The sequence below is a fragment of the Mytilus trossulus genome, chromosome 8 (assembly GCF_036588685.1).
Source record: "Mytilus trossulus isolate FHL-02 chromosome 8, PNRI_Mtr1.1.1.hap1, whole genome shotgun sequence".
Lineage (NCBI taxonomy): Eukaryota > Metazoa > Mollusca > Bivalvia > Mytilida > Mytilidae > Mytilus > Mytilus trossulus.
This window is the reverse complement of record NC_086380.1, coordinates 43,929,352-43,947,126: the sequence shown is the minus strand read 5'-3', so window position 1 is coordinate 43,947,126 and position 17,775 is coordinate 43,929,352. Positions and strand designations below refer to the sequence as shown.

General features: G+C 31.8%; 1 protein-coding gene across 1 annotated transcript in view; it reads right to left on the bottom strand.

Moving 5' to 3' along the window:
- LOC134680988 (probable E3 ubiquitin-protein ligase HECTD4) overlaps positions 1-17,775 on the bottom strand; it is an 80,331-nt gene that overhangs the window by 43,262 nt on the left and 19,294 nt on the right. The window contains exons 18-38 of the mRNA XM_063540314.1: positions 17,387-17,588; positions 16,278-16,397; positions 15,755-15,859; positions 15,081-15,244; positions 14,614-14,790; positions 13,931-14,117; positions 13,455-13,559; positions 11,982-12,070; positions 11,649-11,830; positions 10,852-10,960; positions 9,944-10,079; positions 9,307-9,473; positions 8,709-8,855; positions 8,096-8,277; positions 7,551-7,782; positions 6,974-7,182; positions 6,481-6,658; positions 5,263-5,338; positions 4,584-4,774; positions 2,414-2,549; positions 771-941 (exon numbers count right to left, since the gene is read on the bottom strand). Of these exons, the coding sequence (XP_063396384.1) occupies positions 771-941; positions 2,414-2,549; positions 4,584-4,774; positions 5,263-5,338; positions 6,481-6,658; positions 6,974-7,182; positions 7,551-7,782; positions 8,096-8,277; positions 8,709-8,855; positions 9,307-9,473; positions 9,944-10,079; positions 10,852-10,960; positions 11,649-11,830; positions 11,982-12,070; positions 13,455-13,559; positions 13,931-14,117; positions 14,614-14,790; positions 15,081-15,244; positions 15,755-15,859; positions 16,278-16,397; positions 17,387-17,588 (3,265 nt within the window). The remainder of the gene's footprint in view (positions 1-770; positions 942-2,413; positions 2,550-4,583; positions 4,775-5,262; positions 5,339-6,480; positions 6,659-6,973; positions 7,183-7,550; positions 7,783-8,095; positions 8,278-8,708; positions 8,856-9,306; positions 9,474-9,943; positions 10,080-10,851; positions 10,961-11,648; positions 11,831-11,981; positions 12,071-13,454; positions 13,560-13,930; positions 14,118-14,613; positions 14,791-15,080; positions 15,245-15,754; positions 15,860-16,277; positions 16,398-17,386; positions 17,589-17,775) is intronic.

Sequence of the window (17,775 nt, the reverse complement as noted above, 5' to 3'; positions counted from 1 at the left end):
CTCCGTGTTGAAGACCGTATTTTGACTTTTAATAGTTTAGCTGTACAAATTATGACTTTGATTGGGAGTTTTCACACCTTCTGATATCTATAAGAACAAATATGTAAATGATAAGATTAAAATCCTTGATGAAAAAATAAATAATTAAGCATACATGTATTAAACAAAATTTAACTAGAAAAACATGTTAAACTGTTTCTTATTTGTAAATTCACATATTCTTATAAATGCAAATCCAAATTTTTAATTATGCATTCAATTTTATTATTACGAAGAATTGTTAACAATATTAAAAAATATAATACATTGTTTTAACTTTATTTAATAAATATATGTATCCTCTTTTCGGTTCTTTTCGGTCCTTTTCGGTTCTTTTTGGTCCTTTTCGGTTCTTTTCGGTTCTTTTCTGTAATTCGTCGCTCTTTTCTGTAAATCGTTGGACCGTCCCAATTTGATTGCAGTAATTAATTTTATATTTTTACAGTCTCTTCAGCTGTGTACTTTTTATACAGATTATATAGTTTTGAAATCTTTAATATTATTATCTTTGTTCTTAAATTTTTCTAATTTTTTCTCTACAACTCCTTGGTTCTGAAGCTAAAGCATTCTGGGAAATGTTTTCAAAAGCATTCATTAAAACATTGTGATTGGTTAAAAATGTCTTAAAGAAATAATGAAACATTTGAAGAAAAATGAAATTTAGATTTTAAAAGGCGAATTAATAAGTATAAAATTTCTAATGTTTTCAAACTAGTTTCTATAAAACCTACTCTAACATCACATCCAGGTTTGATGATTTCCTTAAATCCTCCAAGGGAACATAGAGCAGCATTTCCCAACTTGGCCATAAATAACAGCTGTCTACTGCTACATCGTGGTGAACTCAAGCTGTCTATTGATGTTAGAAGTAATGGCAGACATGACAGGGCATTATTCAAAACCTGAAATTCACACAAAAGAGAGTTATGTGTTGTATATGTATCTACAATGTTAAACTTTCATCTGTAAACCTACAATGAGAGTAAAATAGTACTGCTGTGATTATGTTGTTAACTTAGTAGCAGATCCCTGACGACTGTGTGTATATGACAATATCATTTTTTTTTAACTTGATATATTTTCATTGCATTGGCAGCCATTCTGAACTTTGAATCCGCATTAAATTATACATTCACAGAATTTCTAAAATAGGTTCATTCATGAAAAGTCAATTTCATTTTCCCTAGTCTTTTATATCACCTTACATGTAATACTTCATAAGCTAAGTCTTCATGGAATATTCTGTAAATTTATCATTTTTATTATCATTGTGAGAATTGCAATGGGAAAAGTTTCTAACTTTATTGGCATTATTTATATACAACATTTCCTTAAAATGCAATAAGAAGTCAAGTATTTGTGTCTTTTGTTCAAATATTACAATATGAAGTTACCATACCTGTCAACCTGTGACGATGAAAATGCAGGTCATGACCTGCATTGAAGAATCAAATCTCAGGTCATAACGCGTACAAACTTTTTCGAGCTGAATTTCAGTATTAATGGTACATTTTCTTATTATGTATATGGAAAATACCAAAACATCAATGCATGTTCACTTGGTAAAGTCATTTTATTCTAATTAATTATTATTTCATTGCACTTTTAAAGATTTTAATAAATTTGTGTAATACAGTTTTATGTTCTTTACTTTTTGTAATTATCAGATACTAGAATTTTTTTTCAATTGTAATTTAAAATGTTTGAGACTTTTGGCTCACACAGCAACTCTGAACAAAGTAGGAAATTAGACTAAGATAAAATATAGTAATACAGTTAAAGGCAGTATAAATGTAAAAAATAATTTTCAACTTTTTTTTTTAAATTGTATAAAAGTATTAAAATAATGAAAAGTTATTTTTCAAAATGTATTTGAATTCTAATTTTTTTATCATTTTATCTTTTTCACCCATAAAACTTAAATATAAGGAATAATTTTGAATGGTGACAAATTAGGGGAAGTAACTCTAACTCTATTTGTAAACAAATGTAGAGCAGTTTATTTACGACCTAAAGCTAAGGTAATTGGTGTTAATTAACAGTGTGTTTGACACCAAAGCTGTCAAGTAAAGCCATGCACTTAATGGGTCACTTAAATTGACAGTTTACATAGCTAGATGAACTTCCTGTTCATGGAAGAATTACGAATTTGCCGGTATTTCAAAAGAATATTACTTATGAAATCAATCGCAAGGCTAAGAAATACGGGTGAAATCGGGTCATTTTCGGAATTCCCGGGTGATTTCAATGACCCGGCGGGTGTCCCGGGTGATCCCTCAGAATTGTGAAAATCTCGGGTCACACCCGCAGAAAACGGGTCAGTTGACTGGTATGAAGTTACTGAAATATCACTAATCTATGAAAAACTACATACTCTCTGTACAGCATTGGCCCATGAATGAGCTGTGTTAGATTCTGGAGCAGTCAATAAACAATGGAGTAAAGCTATCACTTCACCTGCCATACTGTTAGCAACATGTCCACTTATAAATGGTCTCACTGGATCAGTTCTACAATTTAACAAAGGGAAATATTACAAGTAAAATCCATAGTTGTTTTACTTGCTGGAAATGTTTTCTGAAAGTGGCAAAACCTGGTTAAAATCTTTTAAACTGATTTTTACTCTGCATATTGCTATGTGTTTCTTTATTCTACATTGGCTAGAGGTATTGGAGAGGATTGAGATTTCACAAACCATGTTTAACCCTGCTGCATTTTGCGCCTGTCCCAAGTCAGAGGCCTCTTGCTTTGTCAATGTCGGTCTTGTAAGTTTTCTAATTTTAGTTCATTTATATGTTTTGGAGTTTATTGTGATGTCCATTTTCACTGACTTAGTACACAATTTTATTTGGGGGCCAGCTGAGGATCAGTTCAGGGACTAAACTTAACTGTTTTTCTCTAGGGGCCAGCTGGGCCCCTAAGATATTTTTTTCAGGGGCCCGCTTAAAATTTTAGGAGCCCACTAATATTTATACTAAAATAAAACAAAACTGAAAATTACTTAGTATATACTTACTAACAGTGTTCCAGCTTAAATCTCAGGGCAGAAGGGTGGTAGTTTTCTGAAAGGGCACTTTAGCGCAATAACCGGGATTGTAAGGATACTTTGTATAAATTACCTTGAATATTGCTAGCTATAGGCTCAGCTGGAGAACATTAGTTGTATTTAAACCTTATTCAGAAATTAATATGTTCTTGATGTTGGTTCCAGTCAGATTTTTTTTTATCAAATTATCATACCATGAAGCAAAGCAAATCATTTTGATGTTTATGTTAACAAACTTGTACATTTGTTAAGTGCTCCCACGTAAGGAGGATCATTCATACAAGAAGTAAAACAGGAAGTAGTCTTCTTATATATGTTCAAATACAAACTTCTTTGATTCTTCTTTAAATGTATGTTCATGGTATGAAACAAAACAGTTTTTCTAATGAAGCCTTATTGTGAAATCCTACTTGTAGTCTTGAAAATGTTTTCTGTGGTAACCATTATAATATTTGAATTATTGCCACCAAAAATGTATCATAAGATTTGACAATCAATATCGAATATTTATTTTAGGTTGTTTCCTAACAAAATTATCTCCCTTCATATTTTCAACTTCCTGTTGACCTTTAGACAATATGGCTCTTTCTTTGAACATTAAATATTATCTCAATCCAAGCCATCCTCTAATAGTGTTGATCAAAATATATTTTTCAATAAGTTTTTAATGAAGATTGGAAATCAAACTAGATATTGGGATTTTTTATTTACGAGATTTTAAATTTCGTTTTTTATTAAATATTTTTGTAAAAAGCGATTCAGGAACAAGTTACTGTCTAAAACACAGGCTTGTAATGACTCACAGGACAATAAGAAAACATCCCTTTCATGATGCTTATTGAACAGTAAAATAGAAAACACTGTTCAATAATGAAATTATCGTAGAACTAAGAAAACATGCGAAAAGAAGAAGGTATATATATATGCAACATCGTGACTCCGGATTGAAAACAAAGCTATTCGACTGGGTTCAGTTATTAGAAATAACCTACTGGTTTTCGGAAATACTCTATATTTCTATATCGCTTTGATAAGACGAACAGGTTTCCTTTTGGGAACAGTCTTTTTTAATATCGCGGGGAAAAGGGTACAAATGGGATTTACTTCAATTTTTTTACAGTCACCAGCTGGGCGACCATGATGACTAAATATATTCGCCCAGCCGAAAATCTGGTCGCCTCGGGCGCCCTGGCGAGCGTTAAGTTTAGTCCCTGCAGTTCTGGGTGCAGGATTTTCTCGCTGCATTGAAGACCAATTGGTGGACTACGGCTCGTGTCTGGTTTTTGGTCAGGTTGTTGTCTCTTTGACATATTCCCCATTTTTTTATTTTAATAATAGAAAGCAATGCTTATTCTTATTTTACAATTTTTCACAATCTTCCAATACTGTGAGGATTTTGAAATAAGCTGTTGACAGGAAATAGAAAATCTGTTAATATCAACACTAACAAAAAAAATCTGCAACATTAAATCAAACTATACCATTTAACGAAAAGTACCTTGCTAACTCATTATTTTTCTCTCTGCACACAGTAACAGCATTTTGTTTTTTCTTGTCCCCATTAGTGGCCTCTGGAGGGGTAGAATCCACTGGAGAACCAGTAGAAATGACAAGTCCTGACTGTGCCCACTTGGCTGCTTTCTTCAATGCAGTTACTGCATCTTCTGTACAAACATCTGCTTTCCCAGACTAAAAATAAAAAGATCTCATCTCAATATAAACACTGCTTTCCATTCATAAAATTTAAAGAAAGCTGTGCCTGCATTTGTCATAATTCTTTTTTTGTGAAACGTTTTTTGTTCATAATTAATTATTCATGTTTATTCCATTTCTTAATTATAAGGGTCTGGATGTGATTCAATTCTGTATTGTTTTAGTTTTTAACCATTTTTTCTTTTCTTTAAAGGGCTTCGTTGGCCGAGTGGTCTAAGCAGTGACTACTGTAATCACTAGCCAGTCAACACTGAGGTTATTAGTTCAACTGATCTTCAATCTTAATTGACTAGGATTGTCAGTTTTCCTATCAAAGGTCAGTTGTTTTCTCCTCAAACTCCAGCTTATTTTTTTTTTACTATTTTCTTGAAGTATTGTGCTATTATTCACTATGTTAGATCTTGAATCCCAATCCAAATATTACATTATAACCTTCTTTTATACTAGAGGGTGTATACATGTACCTTATTCAGTTCCCTGTCCATTCTCACAGCTTTCTCTGTCAAAAGACTTCCAAGTCTACTCTGTCTTGTGTCAGAACTAAAACCAGTATGTAAGTAAGTAAATTATTTTTTATAATGACATGTGAAAATATGTAGATTATGTACACATAATTTATGATAAATATTCATACATTAAATATAATGGAGGTTAGCACTTTATTAAGTTTATCACAAATTACCAAGAAATAATTTGTGGCTATAACATCTATATCTATTATGAAGAAAACTTTATTTTACTTTGATTCGCAAATTTTTAAATGATGACTGCTTGATGAGAAAAAAGGTAAGGACAATAACAATCAAAACCAAGGAGTAAACAAAGACTAAAAAAAAAAAAGGACATTTACATCAACAATTATAAATAAGAAATAAGAAACAACACAAACTCTAGTGAAAACCAGGAGTGAAATCAGGTGATCCAGAATGGTAAGCCTTTCATGCACTGTATACGGCACCCATCGTGTTATTTCATTGTTCAGTTTGGTAATGATGGAAAGGAAGTTTTCACTATGAATAAATATTGCATTCAAAGAGAATACATGTAAAGTACTATAAATTCTGTACATTTTTTTATTGAAGTTTCACAAAAATTGTTGACAGAACAGAATTTTCTCATTTTGAGTCACACAATATATTGGCACCTTAGAGCACAGTAACAATTACCTGAGTGTTTGTGGAGGTAAAAAACTTGGTTTCTTCAATTGTGTTTTTTTTTTGTCAGTTTGTTTTTTTCTATGGATATTGCAATGTTGTTTGTTTTTGTTGCACTTCAGTGTATCTGTTGTTCCATTGCTTTCCTCTTAAAGGCAAACGATACAGTAACAGGGGAGGTAATGACGTTGCTAATGTTAAATGTTATTTTCTCGTTGTCAAACTCTGACCTATCGGGAAAAGATGCATTTTTCAACTGTTTTTTATCATTCAAAATGATTTAATATGAAAATGAGTGAATGGACCCCCAATTTTTAAACCAACATTTTGTTTCAATTTTCAGGGAGATTACGTGGACCAAATTTGAAAAAACTGTAAATAGTGCAATTTTTTTAATCTTGATAAATATACAGCAAAAAATTACGTTTTTTTCTCAATTCATGACCATTTGATAAATATGAGTTGTTTCTGAACAAAAAATGCATGAATTTTAAAATTCTGATTATTTCTTTAAATACTAAAAATCACCTTAAAATAGCCTGTGTGATTTCTTGTGATAACTGATCACTTCTCTTATGTACAAACACTGTCAGTCGACCACCCTGAATGTCACAGTCTTCATTCTTATCTCTTTCTCCACTGATGTTACCATGGCTACTACTAGGGTCAGTTGAAGGTCTCCTACTACACACTGTACTGTAGTCACCTTTAAAATGAATATAAAATATATAATTCTACTATTTTTGATATAAAATGCTTTTAAAACTTCCAATAATGTGAAAATCCAATCTTAAAATTTACAACAGAAATAGAAATCTTTCTCAAAATCTTTTCTTTATAGTTAATTCCCCTGTTTTCGTTGCTTTGTTCTTTTCATTGGATATCCTTGTTCTCTTGGAGGGGAAGTTAATTGTTTATTCCCTTATATTCTATTTAAATATATCCATTATCAATAACCATACTGACTGCTTGGTTAAATTTTTTATACATTATTTAAAAATGCTTTACAGTACGACCATACCTGGCACTAAGAAATCTCCCAGCTTGGCCAGTAGTAGACTGACAATCTTAGCTGGTGGATCTGAGATAGACTCTGCTGTACTCCAGTGTGATGAATGCATGTGTTGTCCCCAGGAGGGAAGTTCTAGATAGTCACAGTCGTCTGTACTCATCAGTGGCAGAGCTACCCGGCACAGCTGGAGTATGATTAATACTAACTTTGGTGATGGCCTATTGAAAGAAAAGTGTTTTTATAAAAGCTTTATTTGCTTAAAAGCTTTTTGTGGTTATCAAAAGTCTTTCCTTCTTCATTTTCAGCATTATCAAGGGAACAAGTAATTGAAATGCAAATGCAACCTGGGAAATTGATCTTAAACTATAATCTGACAAGAGTAGAAGAAAATTAACAATTATAAATATCAACACCCTGCTGAAATTTTTAATCATTCTAAGCCCATTTGGAGTCAAGTTTTTTTTTTATAGTTAGCTGTTGGCAGGACATTTCCTTCCATCTTATTTTTGTCAAGGCAGTTTATTGTAATGTCTAAATATTACTAAAGTTTACCCCATCCTATTTTTACTTGATTCTTAATTATTACCTCTGATCCAATAACAAAGACAGAAGTTTGGACACACATGCTGGTTGACTTAGTATAGCTTTGCCCATCTTACTACGTGATAGATTGTTCAGTAAACTAAGCACATCCTGTAATGCTTCACTGCCTGCAGCCTCATTTCCACCAGATTCTGTGGCTCGAGCAAGATGATTGGTTAATAATACTGACACCTGTCTAGCCAATCCAGAGTGTTCTAACTGTTCAAAATGTGAACCTGTCAATGAAATATGAAAACTGATTAGTAAACAAATCTGACACATGATACATATGAAAAGCTAATTTTGTTATTGTTTTTTATTTGTCCTTCAATTTTGGTTGTGATTAGGATTAGAAACTTCAGTTTCTTTTCAAAAATCTCATTTTGTTTGTTTTATTTTTTGTCTTTTTTGTCTTCAGTTTTTAAATAACAATAGAAAATAATCATTAAATCATATATAAGACACATCTACCCTGCCATCATTTAGCTCATATATAGTGATGTTTAGACAGATATTTTCAAGTTATAAATAGACATGATGTAATCTTACCATCTTCCGTTTCCCACATGACACATCTGTTGGCCAGAACTTGGAAGCCTGCCCATGCCATGGCTGAAACTTTCTGATGAGTTGATTGTGTTTCTTTGTTGTCTAATCGGTAGTTGGCTAAGCTACACAGTTTGTCAAGAAGATGCACCAAACCAGATCTTACTAAACATTTCTCTTCAGCTCTGGAAAATGAAACATTTTGATGTGTTAGTTTTATAACAGTATAATAGATTTGTTTATGCAATTAATTCCACATTGGGTTAAAGTTCATAAACTGTCAACTATTTATAGAAATTTATGGTCCGTTAACTATGAGTCAAATTTGTATATTTCAAGGACATTTCCAGGCGTTGAATGATTGAAATAAAATTCCAGGCATTTTTCTAGTTTCTAATGTAGAGTGGGAACTCAGAAAAATTCATATGAAACATTAATCAATTAAATGGAACAAAACAAATGAGACACAATTTCACCCTGACCTTGTAAAAAGAATAATACACATGAGACTCTTACCTTATTAATGGAATAACACACGTGAAACCCTAACTTTATAAAAGAAATAAAACACATGAAAATCTTAGCTTGTATATAAAATAAGACATGAAACTATTACCTTGTATATGGAATAATACACATAAGACCTATACTGTTACAGCAGGCTATAGGATATCTGGCTGCCAGTTGTACAAGTGATGTCATAGTCTCAGAGAAAGCCTCTCTAACATGGTCAACCATACCACCACAAGTCAATTCATCAACACTGAAAAAATAAACAATTTGAAACGGTAAGTTTTTTTATCAACCTAATTTACTTAATGTTTATAACAGTTAATCCACTTTCGCCATGTAGTCATTTCCATTTTTTACATATATTTATCCTAACAATTCTTGAAACACCCAATAAAATTTTAATCCTTTGTATATAGGGAAATGTTTTGTTTTTCAATTTCTCACAAAACCTAGCCAGGCATATTTTATAAACATTTATTCAAATAATATTGCTTGAATATGAACCAAAGGTATAGGGCCAAATAATCTCAATGGAAATATGATGAGCCAATGCTTATTCAACTGCATACCACATATGCCTGATTTATCATTACTTGCTCTCCTCTAATAGACCATAACCTTAAAACAGCATACCTAAGTCTTGGTTTTTTGTTCTATAAAGGTGACACAAAATTGTATATAATTTTTCAGAAAAAGGTTACCATGGCCCTCTCTGTAAAACAGATGTGACTGCTGCCACCAAATGTGTTGTGCCACCCACTCTTGCTGCAGCTGTCAACAGTTCTTTCATGTGGACCAAAGCCTGCTTCCTTGTGTGTCCACGGCGCCATCTTGTCTGTGCAGCAGATAAAAAATCCTTGCTTGAAATCTGAAAACCAAATCTAAACCATGCTTATTAAGCCTCAATAGAACTATTTTAAATGAACACAAGACACTAAAAAATTAAAGGATAACCTTTTTTTATATAGTCTATTTAATGTAACTGGCATTTGTTCTGTGATTAAATAACAAAACACTTAATGTTATAGTTATCTGAGAAACAACAAGACTTATTTCCATGTTGACACCTTATTTCATCATTTGAGGACATAAAATTTCCATTCCAATAACTTTTCTTCTCTGCTTTTGTTGCTGTTGGTATGTTTGAGATACAATGCAGTTTGGACTGACTAAAACTTACCGTATTTTGAGGATCACTACCAATAAATGAGAATAACTGTTCTATCACTGTAACATAGGGTGGTCTGTCTATAACTTACCGTATTTTGAGGATCACTACCAATAAATGAGAATAACTGTTCTATGACTGTAACATATGGTGGCCTGTCTATAACTTACCGTATTTTGAGGATCACTACCAATAAATGAGAATAGCTGTTCTATGACTGTAACATATGGTGGCCTGTCCTTCTCTTCCTCTTCTACCAGGTCCTGTAAGATGTGGACTGGACCTTTCTTATATTTCTGCTGTCTTCTATTTGAAAATAATTATAGATTATCGTTGATCATCTCAACAAGATTGATTTTCTCGCTTGAGCTGGAACAGCAAAAATGAGAAAAGCAATCGAGCTGAGATGACCAATGATAATCTGCTTATCGCTATTTTACCTGTGACGACGTTGTCAATTTCAATGTCAATTTCGTTAGCAACGCCACGTGGTCTCCTTAGTTTCTAGCAATAATTTTTCCATATCAAGCAAGAAGCAAGATATGAAAATTATCACAAAAAAAGATCAAAGGAAAAATGCACAAAATAGCGATAAAGCAATTTATTGGAAAACAGATAACATTTATTGGAAAGCAGATAACATTTATTGTCAATCATCTTAATCATTTACCCTTGTTTCATTAAATTATCTGGAAATAGAGAGAGATCTATGTTAACTTTGGAAACGTACAATATTATTTGGGAACATTGTTGCAAAACAAGATGTTATTCGGAATATAAAAAAAGAGATCAAGTACAATGAGATGAGAAAATAATTGTATCCCTTACTGTATAAAAATATAGATGCATTTTAAGTAGTTAACAATAAATCCTGCCAAAGGAAATTTTCAATATATTTACAAAATTTAATTCTTGCATAAGTTTTACATATTTATTTATTCATAAAGAAATTTGTTCATTTCAATTCTTTGGAACTACTCAATATAATGTGCTTTGATAAGTATACAAAGAGACACTTAAAATACTGAATTGATGAGAAAGATTAATTTTACTGGATATTGAATCTTATATTACTTACTTGTGTTTGATATCTTCTCTGGAAATATCAACTCCATTGGGAGCAGACATACTTCTTGACAAGCTGTATGATTGCAATACAATGTCTGTGTCTGACCTCACCATCACACCTAAAATGTACAGTGAAATATCTCAAGCAAATGTTATTTAATAATTATTATTATATGACAAATTCAGGGATTATTGAAAGGTGTTGTAGAGGATTTAAAAGTAAAATAACAAAAATACAGAACAAGGGAAATTTTAAACAGAGTCCGTAAGCAAATGGCAAAATCAATGTATAGATAAGATTATTTTTTTTCATTTTAATATTTTGTGGACTTTTTAAACCATTAATCATACTTTTTGTAGTACGTGAAGTAGTGGATCTAAATGGGCAAAAAGAACATTTGCCTTACCCTTACAACGGAAATAAAGTTGTCAAAAGAATTTTTGTGCCTCTCTTTGGTCTGCAATATTTTAACCATTACCAACAATTTGTCCTCTTTACATAAACCCTTGATCTGACCCTTATAGTACTGAATTTTATGTGTATTAGGTAGCCAATGAACCTTAACTATTTCCCTGACAGAAAGTTTGACAAATTTGAATGGCTACTTACATTGTAACCAGCTCTCTTTACTAGTATGTGAATACTAATCAAAATCATACAATATTTGAAATCAAACTCTTTAATGTCAAGGTTGCACTATCATGTACCAGCTTTTAATGTTTGGTTCTCTTTGTTTACAGTTATTAAGCCAATAAGGTCAAACTATCCACACTATGTCAAAGGTCATTGAGATTTGAAGGTCATACCTGTTTGTGTTGGATCCAGCATAGAGTAGTTTCTACTGTATGACACTCCACCTTGTGGCTCAATGTTGACTTGTAACAATAAATCTAGTCTTGACAACAGACCTTTGACAATATGAGAGGTGAAGGTCATAGGACAAGTCTCTGCAAACTCACTACTTTGTACATCAGCATCAAACTTTTCTCTGAAATTAAAATGTTTTTAGCAATTATTAACTACTTCATGACAATTCTTTATTGAATAATGATATCTTTTAAAAGTTCAATAGACTTTTAAAGCTAATTTGTATGCAAACATAAATGAATATAAGTGACCTTGTTTAAAAGTTATCTTACCTCAGAGCTTTGACAGACTTTTCATCATCTCCATTATCTGGTTGTATATTCTTGACAAAACATAACATCATCAATTCTTTATATTGTGACTGAAAAGGATCAAAATACAGTTAAAATATATTATTATCTCCCCTTCTCCCCTCATGATAGTGTTGTTGCTAGTTCAAACATTTCATTTTGCCAAGACTTTCAGATCTGTTTATTTTTCCTATTATTCTAACAAGAGAGCACACACTTAATGTCTCGCATTCTTTACTAATCATTGATATTATGTTGGTAGTCCTAAGTATAAGCCCTTTATTACAACTGTCACATAAACTTAACATTAACCAAGATAGCTAAACAAAGACCAATGAACCATGAAAATAAGGTCAAGGTCAGATGAACCATACAAAGCAGACATGTACAGCTAACAATGCTTCCATACAACAAATATAGTTGACCTAATACTTGAAGTTTTAGAAAAATAGACTAAAACACAAAAACTTAACACTGTGCAATGAACCGTAAAATTGAGGTCATGGTCAAATAAAACCTGCAGGACTGACATTTAGATCATAACATATTTTAGTACACCAAATAAGGTTGACCTTTGGCATATAATATTAGATAAAAAGACCAAAACTTAAAAAATTAACTTTGACCACTGAACCATGAAAATGAGGTCAAGGTCAGATGACATCTGCCCGCTAGACATGTACTTCATTCCATACAACAAATATAGTAGACCTATTGCATAAAGTATGAGAAAAACAGACCAAAACACTAAAACTTAACTATATAACCACTGAACCATGAAAATGAGGTCAAGGTCAGGTGACACCTGCCAATTGGACATGTACACCTTACAGTCCTTCCATACACCAAATATACTAGCCCTATTGCTTATAGTATCTGAGATATGGACTTGCCCACCAAAACTTAACCTTGTTCACTGATCCATGAAATGAGGTCGAGGTCAAGTGAAAACTGTCTGACGGGCATGAGGACCTTGCAAAATACACACATACTAAATATAGTTATCCTATTACTTATAATAAGACAGAATTCAACATTACAAAAATTCTGAACTTTTTTTTCATGTGGTCACTGAACCATGAAAATGAGGTCAAGGACATTGGAAATGTGACTGGCGGAAACTTTGTAACATGAGGCATCTATATACAAAGTATGATGAATCCAGATCTTTCACCTTCTAAAATATAAACCTTTTAAGAAGTGAGCTAACACCGCCGCTGCCGCCACCGCCGCTGGATCACTATCCCTATGTCGAGCTTTCTGCAACAAAAGTTGCAGGCTCGACAAAAACAATTAAAAGATCTGTATTTCTGATATATACTTATTACCTAGTTGATTGATGCATATTCAGTACAGTATTTTCTTATTTTTTTCAAATTTTGAACATATTACTCCCATCTACTCATATCATGATGTAAAAATGATCAGTTCTTCTATCCCTGAAATACTACTTACCTCCTGCAGATGATAATCATGAAAAAATGGTGGTGTATCCTCTGTGTTCTCCTGTTTATGGTCTAATACATCTGTATGCCAATGTTGTTCCTGGCCTGCTAAACTCTATAAAAGAAATCAAGACAACTAATTTTATTAACTTTGTGTACCCTTCTGTAAATTACTGTTTAATGCATGTGCAACTTTTCAGTCATGGTCCTCTGCTAATAATATAAAGATGTAAAGTACTCATGCCAGTTGTTCATTTCATTTGAACAGAAGGATATAAGTTTGAAGTAAACACTTTTTGGATAAATGATATATATTGTGGCAAAATTTAAAATTTTGAATTTTACAAACATGAAAATTATCATTTTTTTAAAGGTCCTTGATGAGTGCAATACTTTTAAATCCCCATTGTGTGAATCTATAACATTCTGTAACATTTTGACCATTCTAGCTTTTTTATGGTTCAAACTGGACATGATGAACTGTACCTGCAACTGTCTAATCAGAGCATCCAATCTTTTATAAACTTCTTGTAGAACAGACTGTAACAGTGAGAATTCCTCAGGGTTTTGGTTTTCAGCTGAAGGTAGTTGGTGCACAATTTCTGTCAGTGATAGATGTTTTATAACAGTGGATATAACTCTTTCTTCAAGTATGTCTGGCTGAATCACTTCTCTGAAAGTAGAAAATCAATAACACAAATTACGCAAATGAATTTTAATTCTCAGCTGTACCCAGTTAACTATTTCAGACTTTTTAAAATAATATTTTCTTGTGGGGCCGATCCATGGTTCAAGGAAACTAGGGTAAGAGCTAATTTCTGTAATAGTAATAAAAGCATAAAGCGTAATGAGCCCAAAACTTTTCATGATGATTTTTGCCAAAAAGGAAATTTTTTCCAATCAAAAGGGGTGTGATACCACCTGAACCTACTCAAGTATTATAATGATGTGGGAACTCAATTAATAATTATTTCAGATTTCAACTCTTTGCTGTAGGTTTACACTGAACTTTTTGTATCTACATATACAATATCTTGGAATGAATAGTGTAACAAAGTTTAGAAATCTTAAATTTTATTCACTAAGAAAACACACAAGTTATTTTGTTGTAACTTTGACCTAGTCCACACAACGAACCATTATGAAACAGACATTTAGATCTACCTTACCTTATACTTGGCCTGAGTGTTTGTGTTGGCCTATGACAGAGTTTTCTCAAGTTCTGTATAATATCAGATGGAAGTTTGATTCTTGGTAGAGATGTGTCCTCTATAATGGTAAGGTCGTGGGAAGAATCAGGAGAGAAGCCTGGAATAGGTTTTCCTGTATCTGACTGCCATACACATCTGTTAAAAGAAAAACATCATTATACAGAATTTAAGGATGCCTAATGATATACCTATTCTATTTATCTTTTCAACCAGTGACTTTCAATTAGTTTTAGACAGCAAATAGTCAGTAATCATACAAGAATAAAAGGGGATATTCATATACAATGATATAACTGTTTATAAACAATTTAACTATAGCTACAATGTTCTTTTTATTTACAATTTTTTATGTATTTCTGATTTTTGAATATATTTTTTTTTGTTTGCTATACAAATAAGCTTACACAGTTAACAAATATACAAACCTTTGTAATAATTTAGATCTTAGTAAATGTGTACAACTGATTTCTTGTTTAGATTTATCTGGTCCCTCGTATAATAGTTGTAGCATTGTACAGGCCAGGACTGATAATCCTAGAGCTAAATCTGCTAAGAAAGGAAGGCCAATAGATACCTCTTCTGTAGATTCCTGCAAATATTATATACAATACATTATTTTTACAATTTCAATACAATATTTAAGTCATTTTTTCACCAACGGTAGAGAAGATAATTGAAAATAATCCTAATTTGATATTGAGCACATGACCACCAATACTCATAACTCTTTTATTTCATTTTTTATTTTGCTTAGTTTTATGCTGTATCATCTCTCTGAAATGGGGACTCAATTAATAATTCTTTTAGATTTCATCTCTGAGCTTGTTCTTTAATTCTAATTTTGTTGTTGTTGTAAGGGTGTTGTTTTTTGAATAGCGAAAAAAGGAATAAAGATATAACAGGATAATATTTCACCATATGCACTTGTCCCTAAACATCTACTCACATTTATATCTGAAACATAATGATGTGTCTAGTGTATTATGATGGTTTTATCACTTACCCTAAAATGAGACTTGACAGTGCACAAACACTACCTTCCCCCTGTTTTAATGTGGCTTTCTATGTACTTTTTAATATTCATTTAGTTTTGACTTACCTGCGCCCTGACAGTACACATAAATCCCCACATGGCCTTGTCTGGTGTGTTATGCTCTCTACCACTTCTCATCTCAAAAGAAAATGTTACTGTATCTCCTTCAACCTATAAAGTAATGTTGTAAAGTTAATTTAATCAGTCAGATTTACATGTTTACAAGACTATACCTTTTCCGGTATATAAAGATTTCCTGCCTTTCAAATTTGATTTCATACATTTGAGTAATCAATGCCTTAAAAATGTCTAAACACTTGTTAATTTTGAAGAAAAAAAATTTAGAAAATAAAATAGTCATGCTTAAAATGTTCTGCAAACTCAGAAATTAATGTGATGTTTTGTTATTGGAAAAATGCTACAGGGATATAATCACAATAATTTTAAACTTCCATTTTTTTTTTTTTTATAAGATTCAAACATGATTTTTTCTCAATAGAGCAAATGCAATTTTAATCTAAAATGACAAAATTGTACAATAAATGCATGCACTTATTTGTGAATTTACAGTAAAATAATTGTCACATACTTTGACAAGATCTTTAGGCCATCCAGATCCCAGAACACTACGACTGCCAAATCCATATGTATTCCCACCATACTCAGCTACCTTCTTAGAGTTTGTGGTTGGGCCAGCATACAGTACTAACTATAAAGATAAATATCAGCAATATGTATAGCAAAGCTTTCAACTGTGTACAGGACATAATGAAGAAAAAATATAAAATCAAAAGAAGGGTTAAAATCAACTTGAGGATATTTATGCACAAAGGTCAAGTTGAGAAATTACATCTATGTAAATATAATGATTTTTTTTCTGTCAGACTTCTACTTTGGACTAAATTGTCCATTTTAAAATACTTTAAATACTTTCATTATCACTGGACTAGTATATATTTGTTTAGGGGCCAGCTGAAGGACGCCTCCGGGTCCTTGAATTTCTCGCTACATTGAAGACCTGTTGGTGACCTTCTGCTGTTGTTTTTTATTTGGTCAGGTTGTTGTCTCTTTGACACATTCCCCATTTCCATTCTCAATTTTATTTAAGGATACTGTTTAGTCAGAAATTATTTTGTGCATTTTTTATTGCGATTTTAGACTTAAATGCGATTTTAATATTTATGATTTTGAGAAAACTCCTGTTTAATTCATATAAAATATTTCAAAATGCTAGTTTAAATTATTGCGTTTACAGCTCTGTTGCATTTTTCACAATAATGAAAACCTCACAATAATTTCTGAATTAACAGTAGTCCTACTTGTTTTATACTTCTTGTAATGTTAGTGTTGTTAGCTCAAATTCAGTTACTTAAATTTGTTTGCTTCCAAAATCAAAATAACAAAATTTTCCAAAATGACATTTTTCAATATTACAACAACAAAAAATTATGGGTAAATAAAATGTTTTGTAGATTTTTATCTTAGTTTTTTTACAGATAGATATCTCCTTGATATATTTTATGTTATATGTTTTAGCAGTATATCATTTAGTAAATACTTCAATTGAAAAAAATAGTAACTTATCATGTTGCCTAGCCATTTATTATGAAACTTATTACAAGTTCTAACAAAATTCTATTTCTGCAAAAAATTGTTGTGAACTACAAATTAGCAAAACACATCAAAATGTCTTCTTACCTTATCGTAATCATATTGTGAGGCACATCTGGGGTCAAATCTAAGGTACAGACACCTTGCCCCAGGGATATGGACACTTTCCTTTAACTTGTAATTGTCCCTGACAGGATGTATACTCTCTATAGCCTTCCCTGATGACCAGGGGGCAGGGATCTTTAGTCCAGCAAGGAATCCTTCCTCTTCTTTTTCTTTCAGATCACAACTAGTTAATAAAAAAAAAAAAATTGTACAAATATATCCCTACAGAATAATTCAAATATAAAACAAGCAACAGACATGCAACTTAGTAGTTTATTAATCTAAAACCAAATATTGCTCAACTGTAATATGAGCTTTGTGGGATAGAAATCCATCTATGCAAGTACACATATTCATGTATATGTGAAAGA